General features: G+C 54.3%; 5 protein-coding genes across 5 annotated transcripts; 3 read left to right on the top strand and 2 right to left on the bottom strand.

Annotated features, from left to right (window-relative positions):
- Positions 1-564: 564 nt before the first annotated feature.
- B0T26DRAFT_719875 (JmjC domain, hydroxylase-domain-containing protein) lies at positions 565-2,999 on the top strand. Its single transcript, XM_060442445.1, has one exon. It carries the CDS (start codon positions 795-797, stop codon positions 2,853-2,855), a length of 2,061 nt encoding a protein of 686 aa, XP_060295524.1. The 5' UTR covers positions 565-794; the 3' UTR covers positions 2,856-2,999.
- Positions 3,000-3,236: 237 nt separating this feature from the next.
- On the top strand, positions 3,237-3,687 carry B0T26DRAFT_719879 (uncharacterized protein). The gene has a single exon (XM_060442446.1). It carries the CDS (start codon positions 3,279-3,281, stop codon positions 3,447-3,449), a length of 171 nt encoding a protein of 56 aa, XP_060295525.1. The 5' UTR covers positions 3,237-3,278; the 3' UTR covers positions 3,450-3,687.
- A 1,396-nt stretch (positions 3,688-5,083) lies between these two features.
- On the top strand, positions 5,084-5,442 carry B0T26DRAFT_754225 (uncharacterized protein; the record flags this gene model as incomplete). Its single annotated transcript, XM_060445802.1, has 3 exons — positions 5,084-5,167; positions 5,214-5,291; positions 5,398-5,442. The coding sequence occupies 3 exons, from the start codon at positions 5,084-5,086 to the stop codon at positions 5,440-5,442; spliced, it is 207 nt and encodes a 68-aa protein (XP_060295526.1).
- A 2,003-nt stretch (positions 5,443-7,445) lies between these two features.
- B0T26DRAFT_629402 (uncharacterized protein) lies at positions 7,446-8,201 on the bottom strand (the record flags this gene model as incomplete). The annotated part of the gene is made up of 1 exon (XM_060436253.1): positions 7,446-8,201. A coding segment is annotated over one exon (756 nt), but the record flags the coding sequence as incomplete, so codon positions are not given.
- Positions 8,202-9,275: 1,074 nt separating this feature from the next.
- On the bottom strand, positions 9,276-10,489 carry B0T26DRAFT_387359 (uncharacterized protein). The gene has a single exon (XM_060434743.1). The coding sequence runs from the start codon at positions 10,095-10,097 to the stop codon at positions 9,507-9,509; it is 591 nt and encodes a 196-aa protein (XP_060295528.1). The 5' UTR covers positions 10,098-10,489; the 3' UTR covers positions 9,276-9,506.
- Positions 10,490-17,772: the final 7,283 nt, after the last annotated feature.

A 17,772-nucleotide genomic window follows, 5' to 3' on the forward strand; every position in this document is an offset into this window, starting at 1 on the left:
CCCTTAAGAACCTAATTACGCAGGGTGGCGATAGGTTGCGATATTGGCCGAACACGACATAGATGCCGCCCACGTTGTAAAAGAAGGCCAGATCAAGAAACAAAGTCTATGTCAGCGATGGACAGTTCCAATATGGGCTAGAAGCATTCAACAGCACTCTGCCCTGTTCTTGCGCGGCTCTGAAGGTAAATGCGCTGAGCGGCCAAAAAGTCGTAAGGTAGAACAGGGTGCTGATTGATAAAGAACGGCAGGACACTGCCGAAGATTAGGGTCGTTCGGCGGGTGATGGCGGGACACATGCTAGTTAAGGTGGTGCGATGTGGACTGTATTTTAGCCTCCTCCCAATCATTTCATGTGGAGTGGCATTGAGAAGTTTATTTTGCGATTGAATGCCACCACCTTAATCCCTATTGGACAAATCCCTGGAATCTGCTCTTACCCAGAGGTGCTAAACTCTAAGAGGACGTGCACGTGATAGCCAATTTCCCTCAAACATCCCGCCGAGTACACTCCACCATTCTGACTCACACGCATCCGTTCAACCAAATTCCGTTTGATCTCCTTGTCACGAAGGAGAGGATTCGACTGGCATAACACGCAGTATAACCGTAACCTGTATTGTGGAATCTAAAGCTAAGGAAGGAAAAAGGTGTTGCGAGGAGCGGGCAAGGCGCGGGGTTCTAGGTATGGTGCGGACCACGTGATAGGTACGCACAGACCACACTCCAGCACTACGTCATTGACACCACGGCACCCGCCGTGACACTCCTCCTAACACTCCACATACTTGAAAATGGACGGCACACGGCCTTCCGGTCATGGACTCACAAGTTTTGATGATGTCATAACCAAAGTTGAGAACCTGCTGGGGAGACTCAAGCAGGCAAGGGCGGCGTTGAAACCTGGAGGCCGAGTCCAGCGTTCCGGTCACGAGACATCGGCTGCCGCAAGAACCCTGACCGATGTCGACGACCAATATTCTGATCCTATGTCCAATGCCCTGAAGAGCATTATCAGCGAAGCAACTCGTCTTCTTGAGGTCCATAATTCAGCCACTTTCCGATCATCGCCAGAAAATCATGGGGACCGGCCTGCCACGTCTGACGACGACGTTCCGACGTTGAACCAACAGCCAGTCGAGGATCCTCAAGTCCCCGTGGAAGAGCGCAGCCAGGCAGTGACAGTTTTGCTGCGTTCCAAAGATGCCAACAAGGGTAATCGCCTAACAGACAAGCCTAGCACCGATTCACCAGCCAATCTGCACCATTCCAGCGCTAGGGTCGAACACGACTTTGAAGAGAACGTTTTAGTTTTGCGGCCCTCAGTGTATCAGTGGCAGGACTTTCCTGCTGTTCTCGCCTCGGCTCGAGCTCTTGACGCAGAAAAGATTGGTGCTTTCAAGGTCGTCGTTTCGCCAGAACTGCAACTGTCTCTCCCACCCAGAGATGAGACAACATCCAGACCCAGGCCTTGCAGAGGGTACCGTGTCCAAGCCTTTCCAAACAAGACTTATCAGATCGAGATGCCGGAAACGCGCCAGGTCTTTCGCCGAACTTTTCCCTGTTCGTTACCGACTCTAGAGGCGGTTCAAGAGCATGAAGCGCTGCTCAACAGCGAGAATGGCCTAGATGGCGTCTATTATCGGACGGATGTTCCGGCGGAGACCTCTCCACAGCGCACTGCGGCAGGCCTCACGGAGGAGAGCATAATTTGGCCACTAAAGGGCAACATGCTGTCGCGGACGAAGTGCTCAATTCCTGGACTCCACTGGCCGTACGCATACGAATCTGGACCCAAGTTTGGTGCATCATTTTCCGAGCACGAGGAGCATTATGGCTTGTATTCAATAAGCCACTTGCACGTAGGGAGGAAGCTGTGGAAAGTCATTCCCCCGTCGGCGGCAGTCGCCTTTATCCAGAAGCTGAAGGAATCAAACACCGAGATAATCTGGAGCTGTGAGCAGTGCGTCCGACACACAGCGGTATTTGTGCCTCCGTCGACATTGACCGACTGGGGCATCCCATACACCATAATCGACCAGAGAGCTTCTGAGGTCGTTGTCACCATGCCGCGGGCCTATCATTCTGGATTCAGCACGGGATATACGCTCGCGGAAGCAGTAAACTATGCCGATGCTGACTGGACACCAAATGGTCATGTTGCCTGTCTTCCTTCCTGTCCTGACAACCCGATTCCGATTGAATTCCTGGAGCTTCTTGGCCCTGAAGAGGCCCAGCGACGGGTGGAAGATCTGGGGAGGGAGGAAGAGGCGAGGGAGCAGCAGGCGAGGAAAGAGACGAAGAAACAAGAGGCGAAGAAGAGATCTAGAAAGCGTCAACCTGTCGATGCTGCGAGACCGTCCGGTAACGGAGACGAGACCGAAGAGAGCGATGCGGACGAAGAGAGGGATGCAGACAAAGAGAGTGATGCGAACGAAGGGAGCAACACGTCTCAAAGTGGGGGGTTCGAGCCTGCGATACCGAATGTCGACATCCAGGACACGGGTGCAGCATCTATGCCAATCTTTTCCGAAGAACCAGCGGAACAAATCACTCAGATGATCGATTACATCCTCGCTCAACGGTTTCCTCCAAAGTGGCTCGGTTGCACAGAGCATGATGAGTCGTTCCGGACGAGGCTCAAACGGTTCCTTCCCGGCGGCTGGCTGGACGGCGTTTTGATGTCGGAAGTATTGCAGATCCTCTACAGAGGCTCGGGCATCTCCGTACAAGATCCGACCAATATGGAGACCGCATTTACGAGACTCGACCAGGACCTGTTACAAGCCTTTGATGCTTTGGTGCTGCTAGTGTACGCTGATAGCTGCGAACAATTGCAGAATCCTGAGACGTAATACAACTGGGCTCTTCTGGTGCTTGATTTGAAGAGGAGCGAGCTAACCTTAATTGGTATGGACCAAGAACATGCCAAGCGTTGGAATATCGTCATGTCCCCAACCAAGCCACCTGTCAGCTCTGTGACAAGACCAAACGGGTCCAGCGTCCGCTGCGTGAACCGACCACCAAGATTCATTATGGGCTTATTGCGTCTGGAGACCAAGTCATGCGGAGCGCCCCGAACGCGGCCGAAATGGATGGGAGGGTGGTTGGCGATGTCCTGTGTTTCGAGATGGAGGCGGCGGACATGGCGACCCAGTACTCGCGCATCGTCGTCCGGGGCGTTTCGAATTACGCAGACTCACACAAGAACGATGCCTGGCAGCATTATGCTGCGGCTGCGGCTGCGGCTGCGGGGTGCGCTAAGGAGCTCCTTTCGTATGTGGACCTGCCGCAGCCTTCCACGACGACAGCAGCCGTCGGTCAGCATGGATTCGACTCGTCTATGGGCAACCGTCCAGCTGCGTAAAAATCTTCCGCGGCCAGGGCGTTCAAAACTCGGGGTCTGGCAATGTCTCCATAGGGAAGGACCTGAACATTGGCAGGATTGATTCATGGTGAAAGGACTCAGACTTTCGGCTATCTGGCATGCCGTTATCTACATCCTGTCGCGGGAATGGCTGGAAGTGATGACCAAGTACTCTCATTTCCAAGCCTGTCAAGGTAGGCTGCCTGTTGCACGCGATCGAAGTTGACAGCGCATTGAATTGTCTGCTCAATAGGTCTAAAAGTACAGAAAAGAACGCTTCCTTATACTAATGGAGAGAAGGCAAGGGAGGCGTTGTAATCAGCCCGAAAGAGGGCATTCCGAATGAAATGAGGACATTCCGAGTCAAGAATGAAGGAAATAACAAAGAATGAAGGAAGCTCAGGCATGTCAACCAGGGCTTGTCCAATTTCATGAAAAGTGGGTCAATTCCAGACGACACTGCCACATCCCTGGTCGCAGCGCTACTGCCACGCAGACTGCGGCGTTCGCGCACGTTGACGAACTCTCCTGGGCGAAACTCGAACCAATCTAACAGATTCGTCAACAGCGCCTTGTTGGGTCGGCAATGTTCCCTTTCGGCAAAGGAGAAAGATTAGATAGCACGGGCCATAAACCCCGCCACAATTCCGCCGCGAATGAGGGAAATAACAAGGACCCATCCAGCGACACCGCCTTTGCCGTTCTGCCATGACATCAGGGCCGTGCGTTCTTGTGCAAGCAATCGGCAAGCCGAGAACAACCTCCCATCACGACTTCCGGTCACGTAGACGCCAGAACGCCGGTTACGGAAGCGAATCGCGCGTGCGACACCACAGGCCAGCATTGGGACGACGTCGTCGGCACGGTTTTAGCTGGGAGGCGGACGCTTTCTGGGGTGCTGTAACCACACACTTCACGTTATCTGGCCAGTCAATCGCTCACGATCTGTTACACCTTTTTCACGCCGCCGCGCCGCCGTGCTAAAGATGAGGCGATGCTTATTGTTATGATAGTTGGAGCCCACCCCCCTCCCCTTCTTTTCTTAACTACATGGACTGACAACCAGCACCTCTTCGTAGTACGAACGTTCACCTTGAGAAGCGCGAAGACGACGGTTATCCCGGCATACCGCGACGGCCGACCCGACACGGTACGAGACTCAAAGCCACGACTAGCTCGGGTGGGCTGGCGATCACGGGCCTAATACAAGTGGATACTGCGACTGAAGAGCCGGAGGGGAACCGCTCGCGACGGCGATCTCGACGTCATCTGCGGCAAGCGCCAGGCGTGACTGTATCATCGGACCTGTTATCACCCCACCCGGGAAGAATGGCCACACACCAAGTCATCCGCCAGCAACGGCCGGTAGGTCATGCCGTTCAACGACGACGACGACGCTAAACGTTGGGGGGGGACCACAATCACGGCCCAGTTCTCGTCCCAGCCAAATTTTGGTCAACCGCTGCCGGCCACACCGGTACGGCTTCGTTCTTATGCCACCTGCTTCTCGGTCTCGGCGGCTTTTACTAGACGATGCGACGGAACTTGTACGCCAGACGGTGGCGCTGGCGCAGCTTTTGATGTGCGATCGAGGTGCCCCCAAGGCCAGTTGGAAGTATCGAGGCTCTGGCGGCGCTCACCATACTGCGAAGCAGATTAGTTCTTGAGGGTCAAATCTACAAAGGCAAGCTACGGCCCACACAATGGTTAGCCGACATGAGCCAGGCAGGCAAGAGCGAGGGCCTCGATATCAGCATCACCATGGACAACCAGCTCCTAGAGCAGCTCTTCATCTCCCGAGTGCGCCCAGGCCGCCGACTTCGCAAGCAAACTCGGCCCGCCCCAGATCGGCTCCAAAAAGACAAGCGGCAGCGGCAGCAACAATGAACTCTTGGTCACGCCGTGGCATCCTCACCAGAGTCTGGTAAACGATTGACGATATCTCGTCCTTTGAGCCGTACGGCGTCATGAAACCCAGTCAAGCGCCATTGGGTAGGCCGAGACGTTAAGCCGACGCCAAAGTCGACGAGAGCGACAAGCTCAAGGGGCTCGAGAAGAACTTTGACAAGTGCTAAGCGCCCGTCGTTAAACTTGTTAAACAATCACAGGAACCTAGACTGATAGCTCATTTTAGAGTTATATAATTATCCGTATATAGTTGTCCGTGATTGATCGTTAAATCCATTCCACTTGTCGTCGCCCGCCAAACCATTCCACTAGTTATCATCCTTCTTAACGTCATTATCATCCGAGACATCTTGGTCCCACTGGATATCGACATCGCCATCTTCATCGCTAGATAACTCAACCCTAATGTCCCTCCACGGATGGCAGCTTCCCAGTACGAGAAACGCACTTAAATCTTCGCTTGATAATATCCTCCCAGGATATGTCTGAGGGTTCCTGAGGCTCGGGATCCTCGTACCCATCCACGGTGGGCCACCAAATCCATCTAGCTTCATACTGATCTTGATTTGTAAGATAGACCGGCCAACCCTGTACACGCCACTCCGCCCAAGTCAACGAGCAAAAACTAGAAGCACTCGTCATGCAGCTAGTATAGATACTTCCATCACCAACGACCAAGTCCTTCTCGAACCACGGATCTTGCTCAAGCTTGGCTCTGTAGTCCTTCATCCGTGCAGCTCGAGCTGGCCCGAAGCCTCCATTCACTCCTACCTCTCCAATACCGTCATATGCCAAGACTAGGCGCTCGCCCTTCTGCGCATATACCGCGATCTAAATGCCGTCGGCACCTCGGTGGAAGATAGCAGCCTTCTCCGCGGTGGAAGAGATGGGATGTGAGGCAAGATCTAGGGTAATGGAGGGGATAGCTGCTAGGTGGTTGAGGAGTTTGAGAAATAGGCACGCAATGGAACAGGATGAGCAGGGCAAGTGTGCTAGGATGCTTATATTTTGGGTTTAGTTGAGGGAAGGAGCTTGTTCGTGTGCTACGGTCTCGTGCCTGCCATAAAAAGTTGTCTAGATTGAAGGAAAGAGCTTGCTCCTGTAGTGAAGGACTCGTGCCTGCCATAGAAAAATGCAATGAAGTGTGAGGGTCAGGGTTAGAAGGACAGCCAGGCACCAGAGGGAAAGGTCGCAGTTATACCAATGCACAGCACGGCGTCTCCGGTCGTCTTGGTGCCGATTCATGGCTAAGCAGCGGCAATCTCGTATCTGTATGAAGTTCTAGAGAACACAATTGACTTTAAGTCAGCTTGTGGCTACTAACAGCTCCTGAAAAATCATGTCATCGACTATGCATTGGGCATTAGGAACATGAGCGTCTCTTTGAGAACGAACTAACAAATAGCACTAACTCTTAGATGAAACCGCTAGCTAACAATCGACTCGTATCGCAACTCCAGGTTTCTTATGGCAGCCTTATAGGTGGAGCGCATTCGTGCCCGGACAGCGTCAAAGGCATGAACTACGCCCTTACAAGTATGCCAACGGGGTGGTGTCTCGAACCAACGCGTGGTTTGGAGCTAATTGCGGTCGGTAACGATTGGGATGATGAGAAATAGATGGCTGTATATCTTGACGAATCACTGAGCGGAGCCGAAATTGGGGCCGACAAAGCAATCTAGTACCCGGAGTCCATAATGCCTTTACTCTCCTAGCTCGCTAATGAAGACAATCACTAAGACTCTGTCCGCTTAGACAGGCTTGAATAGACTTCTCATACCTAAGCAACTCCTCTAGCCTTTCTGTCTCGCTAACTATTGTCGACTTCCTAATAGACCCGGACCTTCGCTCAACCAAAGCATCGCAGTGTATTAGATGAACAGTAACGCCACAGCCTCGACTGAAATTGTGCAGTTAGAACCACGTGAGCCATGCGCGCGGAGCTCAATTTGTTATACACGACCTTTCCTTCATGATATTATCAAATCCCTAACTATTGTTAGTCCACTCATTACTCTGCTCATTACAGACATGACAGCTAACTCACCTTCAGTAAGGAGAAGAACTTGGCAGTTGTGTCTCGATCACCTGCCCCCCCCGCTCTTCCCGCTCGGATTCGGTTTTCCAGAAGCTCTTTGACGATGCAAACGTACTTTGAAGAGCTAGGTTGCATATCCTCGTTCGTGATTTCCGGGGTTTTCATCTGAGTGACGACCACTTCAAGCCAACGACCAACTCCAGACCACTGAAGTATATGGCCACCCAGCGCAAACGTCTGTTCCCCTTGTACCCGAAAGACAAAGTGGATGGTGCCGGAGGGAAAAAATACTGTATGCCCAGGTGAAAGGACGAAGTATCTCCAATCTCCTCCTGTAAAGTTATGTGGATCGGACATCCACGCCTCTTCTTCCTGCTGTCTTGGTCGGGACATCCACCCGAAGCCCACACGCCCTTCCTGAACCGTAATCCAGGTCGAGTAACCGTGGCTATCCATATGCGGTGCCGTATTATGGCCCCCTTCTGACAGGAGCGCCCAGTCTGTAACATTACGCCAAGTGTTCCAATCTTGGGCGGGCGCCGCTATCCTTTCGGCACTGTTGCCCATCAGAACTGCATCGCGTATTCGGAGGAGAAGCTGACAATTCTCTCCTTCCAAGAAAGATGGCAGGGCTGAAGGTATCGGGCTTTGAAGGTCGAGAAGATTCCAGGGGTTATTTGTCAACCGCTGCAGAAGGAACCGGTCTCGGACATCCAGAAGTGTTTTCCTTTCGCAAGATGCCTTATGTAGGGGGTGAGAGGGTATTTGAACAGACACGGTTCGATTAAGCCCGATATCTTCCATACGGTTGAAGAACTGTGAAACTGGGCGGTCCTTTCCCCTCCATTGAAATGGCTGTTGACTTTGCGTGAAGATCGGTATGCCCACTCGCCCCAACTCGGCCTGTTGGAATGCCCCCTCTCCGTTGAGAAAGTATGCTTCCCCACGTATTGGTGGTTTGCTCTTTTGGAGAATTTGGGCGACTAAATCGTTTGTTCTCCTACCCCATGAGTCGAGACCGTCCTCTGCGGATTGGAATTCTTCTAGCACTCGCTGGCGGTAGGCTTCGTCGCGAATTGGATCTTGTGTTGGGCAGCACCCTTGGTTCAAGACAGTGGGTAGAGAGTTCTGAATCGGTGCCGGGTCATTAAGCCGAAGCCTTTTTAGGGGGGTATTGTCGAGGATGTCCGGAAGCGAAGTGCGGCGCCGTCGGAGATGGGACCCTTCGTCAGGGCTAAACATTCGAAATCCCTCCTTGGCCTCTAATGGCCGTTCAAAGGGCTCCGCGTTGGTTGCTATCTCTGCGAACTTCTTAAGATGTGTATGACACATATCCTGAAAGCGAATGTGAGGCGGCGTGAATGTTAGCAGCCGCCGGACTCCATGGACATCTGATTTGTCTAGTGTGGCTAGGAGTGATGGTGGTATTTGAGGCGGACAGCATCGCTCCTTGGGCAACTTTATTGGATTTGGCAGCCTAGTTTGACGAATTGTGGGCTTGGAGTTCCTTGGTGGCACTTCGTAGTAATCTGGTTTTTCCTTTTGCGGGCGGAGCCGTGCAGCAGCTGTGGTATTTATGTTAGGTTGGGGACTACCATCATTGCAGCTTTCGGTAGCGCTGCCGCTCGCTTGGCCATTAAGTAGCCTTTCTTGTAAGGAGGGAGTCTGCTTGGATGGTATGTTTCCAGGAATAGGGTAGTCCTCGGCGTTACTATCGCCAGGCGGGGTCATGTCGGTCAGTCCAGGTGTAGAATCCCTGAAGAGAATTTCTGCAACAAGGGAATCTGGTGGCGAACTTAAGGGTGTTGATAATCGGTGGGTCCTAGGAGATGTAAGGTCAATATTGTTAAGTGGCTCTGTGGTGCTAGTATCCTTGTCGTTCTTGTTGGTGGATAGCTTGCTGGATTCCGTGTCTACCGGAGTCGTATCGATGATCTCTCCAGTGACAGTGTCTGAATCCACTGGGTCCGCTCCTGCCAAAGGTTCAAACGGGCGCCGAACCAGAAGCCCAAATCGATCGAAAATGAAGCCGGGAGGAAGATCTTTAGAAGTGAGGTCCACGAACGGTAGCTGGACCTCACTAGGGTCGCCATCTTTGATAAATGGGGCTTCGTCCCTCCAAGTAGCCAGGTTCTGCAAATCCACTGGCTCAATGGGGTTCACCCCTACCCTGACACCACGACGCCCCGGTATCTAAAACCGTCGAAGGAGCAGTTGGTTTAGCTTCCGCACACCGTTCTCCAGGGTATGCAATTTCACCGCCGCTGAGAACTTGTTGCAGTAGTTCTGCCCCTTGCCGGCCAACTGGTAATGCTGGACGAAATCCTTGCCCCACTGTAGGCTAACCATCTTCAAGGGTGGGAGGAGTTTGGATATAGCGTCGGATCCAACCGCGGCAGCCCCTACAAATCGGTCCCACTTTGCTGCGCCGTCCCCTGTCACTATTCTCCCCGGCGGAGTCGCTAGCGGGCGTGCACGCTCTTTCCTTCCTCTGTACGAGGTGCATTCGACCGACATGACATTTTCGAAGGCGGTTAGCCGGAGGATGAACCCATCGTTTTCCTCCAGCAGCTCATCTCGCTTTTGTATACACTTGCCGAATTTCTGTGTGTCGGTTTCACAGAGGCGGATTTCTTGGCGAAATGTCTCGACCAGCTTGGCTTCGCTGCGGGGTAAGAGAAGCTCAACTTCGTATTCCACGCTTGGAACATCGGATGAGACAGGTGCCGTTGAGGCGTCTCGGACCGTAGCCTCGGGCTCCATACGTAGGTCGCGTTCAGGCATAGTGGATATTGTACATTAGTATTGACGAGTGATCGTCGCAAAGCTATCCTGGGCGTTGAATGAGGCTGCGCCAGGCATTTAACTGTCGAACCTAGCAACGCCCGACCTAACCCCGCGGTTGACCCACAGCGACTCGTCAGAATTCTAACGAGTCACTGTGGGTCTTGTATGTGCGTCCTGATTGGCTGATAAATGAAAATGGGAGACAGCTGGGTGAATCTCCGCATCACCCAGTCACGTGCGGCATGTCTTTTTAGCTGCCCGGCAAGAGCCTCACAATTGAGAAATATTTATTCCGAACTGCCCTGTATGTTCCAGAAAAGTTAGACCTAGTGCTTCACTCACTTTAGCTAGTTATAAGCCCCGACCACAGTGGCTTGCGCTGAAGCCCATCTTTATCCTTTGGCCAAATTATCCTCACGGGCATTGCACATTCTAGATAAACCCCCTGAAGACCTAACTATAGACCGTCATCAGCACCTCTGCAAATCACCAGAATCGCGCTCCTGAAGGCTCACCTAGGGGACGATCGCTCATACACCTCTATCGAGATCGTGGGGAATCCTCGCTGTGACCTGACGTATTTTGTTAGTACTGATGTTAGCGCCTGAAGATTCCACAAGATCATGACCCCTCCAAGCTCGCATGTGGCAAATGCGGGACATTGGAGAAGATTACGCCGTACAGGCTATTTACCTGGGATTGTGGGTACTCTTAGGGTCATGTACCTGGGAGAGGTCTTGTGCAGTGGCTTGTGTATGTAGAACACTGGTGTCATAGAAAATGAGAGGTATTTGGTACATCGAAGATCAAAAGCTTGAGCATGAGTGGCTTTGCGCCTTTGCCTGTGGTGAGTTTCTACTAGCTGAACCCAAATCCCCTTTGTGTGGGGCCCGAGAGTCTTGCGTGTCCCCGCTCCCCCAAAGGTCCCTTATGCAACAAGCCATTGGGCCGTGGGGTGCTCGCGGTGGGCGGGATCGCCCAGTCCGCCTTGTAGCCCGTGCAGAAGACGACGGCGTCGACGTCGTCGATGGTGCGCCCGTCTTCGAACTCGATGCTGCGCGGGCCGAGGAATTCCTTCAGCCCGGACAGCAACTCCATATTACAAACCACTCGACTGTTAGGGTCGTCTGTCTGTAAGGGAGCACGGGCTCCACAGAATGCTGGGGTTGGTAATTATAAAGATAGAACAAAGGGCAAGCTCCTATCGCACGGGTAATACAGTCAAATCGGAATGCCACTCAAAGTGTATGAGTGCAGTGAATGTGTATTGCTTGCTTGAAGAACCAAGCAAGAACTATCTGAGACCGTGGCTACGGTCGTCGTATATATCTATCTAAGGCGGACCAATCAGAGAGTTGGTCCTAGGTGATCAGTGAGCTCAGTGCGGTCAGTGTGCTCAGTGCGATCAGTTCCCTCACTGATCGCCCTGACCATGCTGATCATACTGACCGCCCCGTTATTGGTTGCACTTGAGCGAAGCGGGGAACTACCCCACTTCCTTGCGTCAGCCAATAGTGGGAGGCTCCGTGCAGCCTCCTGCGCGCCTCTGCGCGCCTGCGTTGGCCTCGCCCACTATAAGTAATAGTTATCTTTCCTATCTCTGACTGGCTCAACTGACGGGCGGGGTCCCCAGTCGTGCCTGACTGGCTTGGCTGTTATGCCACACCCAGTTCGAGTCGAACTGCTTGATGCGCGCCCGCTGATTGGTCGCCCAAAACCCGTGCACGGACGAATTTGAGTCGAACTGGTTCAAGATTTGCTGTCAACCAGTTCGACTTTTTCACCGGAAAAACGACGGGCAAAATCCGCTGCACGCACGTAGAATGACTAAACCAAGCATGCCGATCTCGAATCCGCCGTCCATTTTCTCCGTAGATGTACGGTTGGCCGTGCATTGACGATTTAGGTCAGAAGGGTGTGTTTTTGGCGACGGTGACGCACGGGCCAAGCGGCCGACTCACGGGCCAAGCGGCCGACAAGAAGTCGATCCGAGTCGAACTCGGTGCCCCAACCAGTTCGAGTCGAACTGCTTGATGGGCTGCCGCTGATTGGTCGAACTGGTGGAGGATTGAGCCCGTCAAACAGTTCGACTTTTTGATAGGGAAAACGATGGGTAAAAGTGGCAGCGTGCATGTAGATTGACTAAATCGAGTGCGGCAATATCGAATCCACCGTCCATTTGCTCCGTAGACGTACGGTTGGTTGTGCATCGACGATTTAAAGGTCAGAGGGTGTTTTTTTGGTGATGGTGATGCACGGGCCAAGCGGCCACAAGAAGCTGACCCGAGTCGGACTCGGTGCCCCAACCAGTTCGAGTCGAACTGCTTGATGGGCCACCGCTGATTGGTCGAATTGGGTGAGGATTGAGCGCGTCAATCAGTTCGACTTTTTGATAGGGAAAACGATGAGCAAAAGTGGCTACGCGCACGTAGATTGACCAAATCGAGTGTGGCAATATCGAATCCGCTGTCCATTTGCCCCGTAGACGTACGGTTGGTTGTGCATCGACGATTCAAAGGTCAGAAGGTGTGTTTTTGGTGATGGTGATACACGGGCCAAGCGGCTGATAAGAAGTCGACCCCAGTCAAACTTGGTGCCCCAAGCAGTTCGAGTCGAACTGCTTGATGGGCCGCCGCTGATTGGTCGAACTGGTGGAGGATTGAGCCCGTCAATCAGTTCGACTTTTTGATAGGGAAAACGATGGGCAAAAGTCGCTGCGCGCACGTAGATTGACCAAAACGAGTGCGGCAATATCAAATCCACCGTCCATTTTCCCCGTAGACATACGGTTGGTCGTGCATCGACGATTCAAGGTCAGAAGGTGTGTTTCTGGCGACGGTGACGCACGGGCCAAGCGGCCGACAAGAAGTCGATCCGAGTCGAACTCGGTGCCCCAAGCAGTTCGAGTCGAACTGCTTGATGGGCCGCCGCTGATTGGTCGGTTGATTCGAGGTGCACGGACCAAGTCAAGTCCAACTGCTCGAGCATCCGGCTGTCAATTAGTTTGAGTTGTCAGGAAGGGAGATAATGGTTAAAACCCGCTGCGCGTAGGTAGACCGGTCGAACCCAAGGCCGCGATGTTAAACACATGGTTCATTGGCCCCGTAGACATATGGTTGGTTATGCACGAGTAGGTTCAGCGACAGTAATGCACGAGCCAAGTAGTTGACCATTTGAAAACATACAGGGAAGCGGGAAAAAAAGCAAAGAAAGGGGAAATGAAGGGAAAAAAACCCCCCAAAAAAACCAACCACCCCCCGGCGAAATAAAAGGTGAGATTTCAAGAAAGGAAGGTAAAAGGAAAATAGAAAATCAATTCAATACCAACCAACCGACCACGTACCCACCAATTCAGGTTATTCGGCATTTAAACGGAATTATGGAGTTGTTTAATAACTTGTTTATACATTCCCCCGATTACCGTTTGGCGATTTGCCGCGAACATCGTAGTGCGGTAACGGCAGGATCGATCGCGTATCACGTCCATTCGCAACACCGCCATATAGCCAAGAAAGTGCGCCAACGCATCGTCGAGGAGGCGGGCGAGTTAGAGAAGGGTGGCACGTTGGCGGCCGACGTCCATGGGATCCAGTTCCCGGCCGGAGTTGTGCCAGCGATCAGGCCGTTGCCCGTTTGGAGCGATGGCAAGAAGTGCATGCGGTGCGGACACATCCGGCGGACCAAGCAAGATATTCAGAAGCATTGCCGAGACGAGCATGGATGGGTCAACCCGCGGGGGCAGGGCGGGAAAGCCGGGGCGAGAGCAGCAGGCGGCATGGGCGAGGTGTGGGTAGACGGCGTGTATTGCCAGCGGTTCGGGCAAACAGGAGCATTGCAGCGTTTGTTCGAGGTTGTGCCGGCGGCCGATACGGAGGGCGGGGTCGGCAGGGGAAGCGGCCCAGTCGGCACCACGGGGTATAAGGTGATTATGACGCAGTTTGAAGAGTTGGCCAAGGCAATAGAGGAAGGGGACAAGAAAGCGGCAGCATTGATCCACGACCAGCCCAGGTTGTCAGCCAATATGTGGATCCGGCGGACGGGTTGGCCCCGGCATTTACGAGGGTTCGATCGCGAGTGGTTGGCAGGAACGACGCGGCGGCCAGACCCAGACGGTGGACAAAACGCAGACGGCGACAAAAGGGGGGGTGTAGAGGGGGGCGGGGACGAAGCAGGCGATGAAGTAGGCGACGAAGCAGGCGACGAAGCAGGCGACGAAGCAGGCGACGAAGCAGGCGGGGAGGGGGAAACCCAGGGAGAAGCAGGTAGGGACGAAGCAACCCGAGAAAAAGCGTTGGCCAGGGTATTATTGGCCATCGAGAGGGTAATTTGGCGGGCACAAAAAGCATCGCGGGCCGAGGTGGTCGGGTCGGCCGCAATGAATTATATCGAGAGGCGGGAAGCCGGGGGGCAGTCGAACGAGAAGCCGTTCAATTCGGGCCAGAAAGGCCAAACGATGGAGCGGTATAGCGAGTCGTGGAAATCGATAATGGCGTACGTGTGGCGGACGCAGCATTTAGCAGTGGCCGAGGAAGGAGAGGCCGAGGGAGAGGAGGGAGAGGAGGGAGACGAGGGAGACGAGGGAGACGAGGGAGAGGAGGGAGAGGAGGGAGAGGCCGAGGGAGAGGAGGGCGAAGCGATAGACGCGCGGGAACAAAATGATAATACAGGTTCCACAGACGCCAGCCAAGAAGGGGGAATCCGCAACAAACGACCGGCATACCATTTAACGCAACGCCAAGCAGACAAGTTCACGCAATTGCAAGAAGCCGCGTATATAGCGACAATGGCGCATATGCGGTTAGAGGAAGACAGCAACGGCGACGGCGACGAAGAAGAAGACGAAGACGGCGACGATACGCAACAGTTGGAGCGTTGCGTATTAGCATTTTTCATTTCATTATTAGACCATGATGTGGGCGACAACGAGTATCAGAACGCATTATACAGCGGGTTGGCCGTGTTGGGGATCCACGTCGGGCACGGTTGGAAGAGCGCGTTGATATATACGCCCACGTTGTCGGCAATCGTGACGGTGGCCCGTATGTTGGTATTATATACGGCCAAGCGGGGGCGTGAGGAGGAAATCCAGAACAGGATCCGGGCGAGCGGCGAGAGCGAGCAAGAGGCGAGGCGCAAGGCGCGGAGCCATTTTGACCGCGTCCAGGGGATGGTGCAGCGTTTCATGACCATCATAGCGTATAATGGCCGGCCGTCGCCAATGGATTCGATATTGCGGTTGCGGGCGTACGGCAAAGCGATCCGGGCAAACACAAACGCAGACGGCGTGGTGGATTGGCACGGGGACGAGTTGTTATACGGGCATGTGCAGATCAGCATGTCGTCGTTGCGGATGATGATACACGGGTTGTTGCACACGGCAAGGGCACAGTTACGGCGGGAAGTGTTGTTGTTGGAGACGGACGACGAGGGCGAGGTGGTAAAAGAGTCGACGGCGATACCGATAATCGAATGGGACCGGTTAGTGGACAACGCGGCCGAGACGAGGGCGGGTTGGAGTTTTATAGAGGACGCGCGGAACGCGGCGGCATTCGGCGGAATTGACGGCAAGGTGTGGTTGGCCAAGCGGGTGGCGAGCGAGGAGCGGTTACGCGGCCAGTTTATCGATGACAGCGAGCGACGGGAGGAAGGCGAGCGACGGGAGGAAGGCGAGCGACGGGAGGAAGGCGAGCGACGGGAGGAAGGCGAGCGACGGGGGGGAGAAGCGGAACGGACAGGGTCGGGCAAGGGCATCCGGTGGAAGATGGACCGGGTGCAAGAATTCGGCGAGGCGATGAAGTCGTTCCGGGCACAGTTGTTGGTATTGATGCACATGAGCGGCGGGCAGCCGGCGCGGGGGACCGAGTTAGTTACGGTCCAGTATAAGAACGGGGCGGACGGGGACACGCGTGGGTTGTTTGTCGAGGACGGGTTGATGGTATTCGTGACGATGTACAACAAGACGATGGGGATGAGCGCAAAGGCGAAGGTGATCCACCGGTATTTACCGCGGGAGGTGGGCGAGTTGGTGGCGTATTACGTGTGGTTGGCGGTTCCGTTTTGGAGGGTAGTGGTCAGGGGCGCAAGCCGCGGGTCGTCGGATTGGGGCAGCCCGTACATATGGGAGCCGCAGAAAGAAAGCGCATGGGCGTTCCCCATGGCGGTGAAGAGGAAGCGAACAGATGCAGGGCGACCGCAAGGTACGGTTGGGAAAAGGAGGAGAATAGGGGAGCGGTCAACCCGGGGCCGAGGGTATTGTACGAGCCGGGCAGGAGAGGAGCGAGAATGGCGACGAGAGGGGCGAGAATGGCGACGAGAGGGGCGAGAATGGCGACGAGAGGGGCAAGAAAGGAGCAGGGAAGAGACAACGGGCGACGATATACAGCAAATGAGCCAGCAGCATCATCATTTATGGCAGGCAGAGCGATGGGGTACGGACCGGGTAGGAAGAGAGATTGGACGGGTGGGATTGAGTTATATTGGAGAAAAATTAGGAATCATGGTATGGAGGCATGCGGTAAAGGCGATTTACCGGCGGTTCATCAAAGATAAGTCGATTATGGATATTGTCAACAACGCAGACACGGCAGATGGCGGGGCGACGGATGGCGGGGAGGAGAAAGACGGCGCGGGAGATGTAGGAGACGCATTCCACGGGCAGAGCGGGCACGGGGCACGCATAGGAGAGGGGATTTATGGGCGGTCAATCAGCGAGTCGTTGTTTAGTACGGAAGCAAGGCGGTTAGGGTTCCGGCGGGTTAGCCAGGAGTGGCATAGGTTTTGCATGTTCGATTCGGCCATAAGAGAGGGAGGCGGGAGGAGGCGGCAGATACGGGAGACAGGCGGGCAGGCGACAGAGGAAGAGGACAAGCGATGGAGGGCAATGAGGCAGGTGGACATTCAGGGGCAGTTGGAGAAGATGTTGGGGAAAGGGGCGAGATTCAGGGGCGTACAAGAAGGGGCATTGCGGGCGATCATGCGACAAGAGAGTCCGGTGGTGGTGGTGATGGGTACAGGAGGCGGCAAGAGCATGTTGTTCATGTTGCCGGCGGGTTGTTCAAGCGGTTTGACGGTGGTGGTGGTACCGTTGGTATCGTTGCGGGGCGACATCAAGGACCGTTGCGACGAGTTGGGGATCGAGTGCGTGGAGTGGAACAGCGGGCGGCCACACGAGTGGGCATCGGTCGTGTTAGTAACGCCGGAGTCGGCGGTGGGAGAGAGTTTCGGGCATTTCGTCAACCGGCAACGAGCGATGGGACGGTTGGACCGGATCGTGGTAGACGAGTGCCACGTCGTGTTAGATTCGGGGGCCGGGGGCGGTTGGCGGTCCCGAATGTTGGGGTTGCGTGGGTTAGTCAAGGCGGAGACGCAATTGGTATATTTGACGGCAACATTACGGCCGGCAACGAGCAGGTATTCGGTCAGTTGGTTGGGTTGCCAGAGACGGGGGTACATTGGTTCCGAGCCGCGACGACGCGGAAGAACGTACAGTACCGAATACAACGGTTCAACGCGGCGGAGGAGGAAGAGGAAGAGGTATTAGCAAGATTGGTGGAGGAGAAGAAGAGGCGGTACGGGGCGCGGGGGAAGATTATCGTATATTGCGATACGGTGAAGAAGACGGTCCGGTATGCGAAAAGGTTGGGGGGGTTGTGTTACCACCGGGGAGTGGGCA

This window comes from Lasiosphaeria miniovina (assembly GCF_030549165.1).
Source record: "Lasiosphaeria miniovina strain SMH2392-1A chromosome Unknown B0T26scaffold_5, whole genome shotgun sequence".
Lineage (NCBI taxonomy): Eukaryota > Fungi > Ascomycota > Sordariomycetes > Sordariales > Lasiosphaeriaceae > Lasiosphaeria > Lasiosphaeria miniovina.

What these genes read in the sequence shown, in the direction of transcription:
- B0T26DRAFT_719875 (XM_060442445.1), top strand. Translation starts at nt 795, where the DNA reads ATGGACGGCACACGGCCTTCCGGTCATGGACTCACAAGTTTTGATGAT.
- B0T26DRAFT_719879 (XM_060442446.1), top strand. Translation starts at nt 3,279, where the DNA reads ATGTGGACCTGCCGCAGCCTTCCACGACGACAGCAGCCGTCGGTCAGC.
- B0T26DRAFT_387359 (XM_060434743.1), bottom strand. Translation starts at nt 10,097, where the DNA reads ATGCCTGAACGCGACCTACGTATGGAGCCCGAGGCTACGGTCCGAGAC.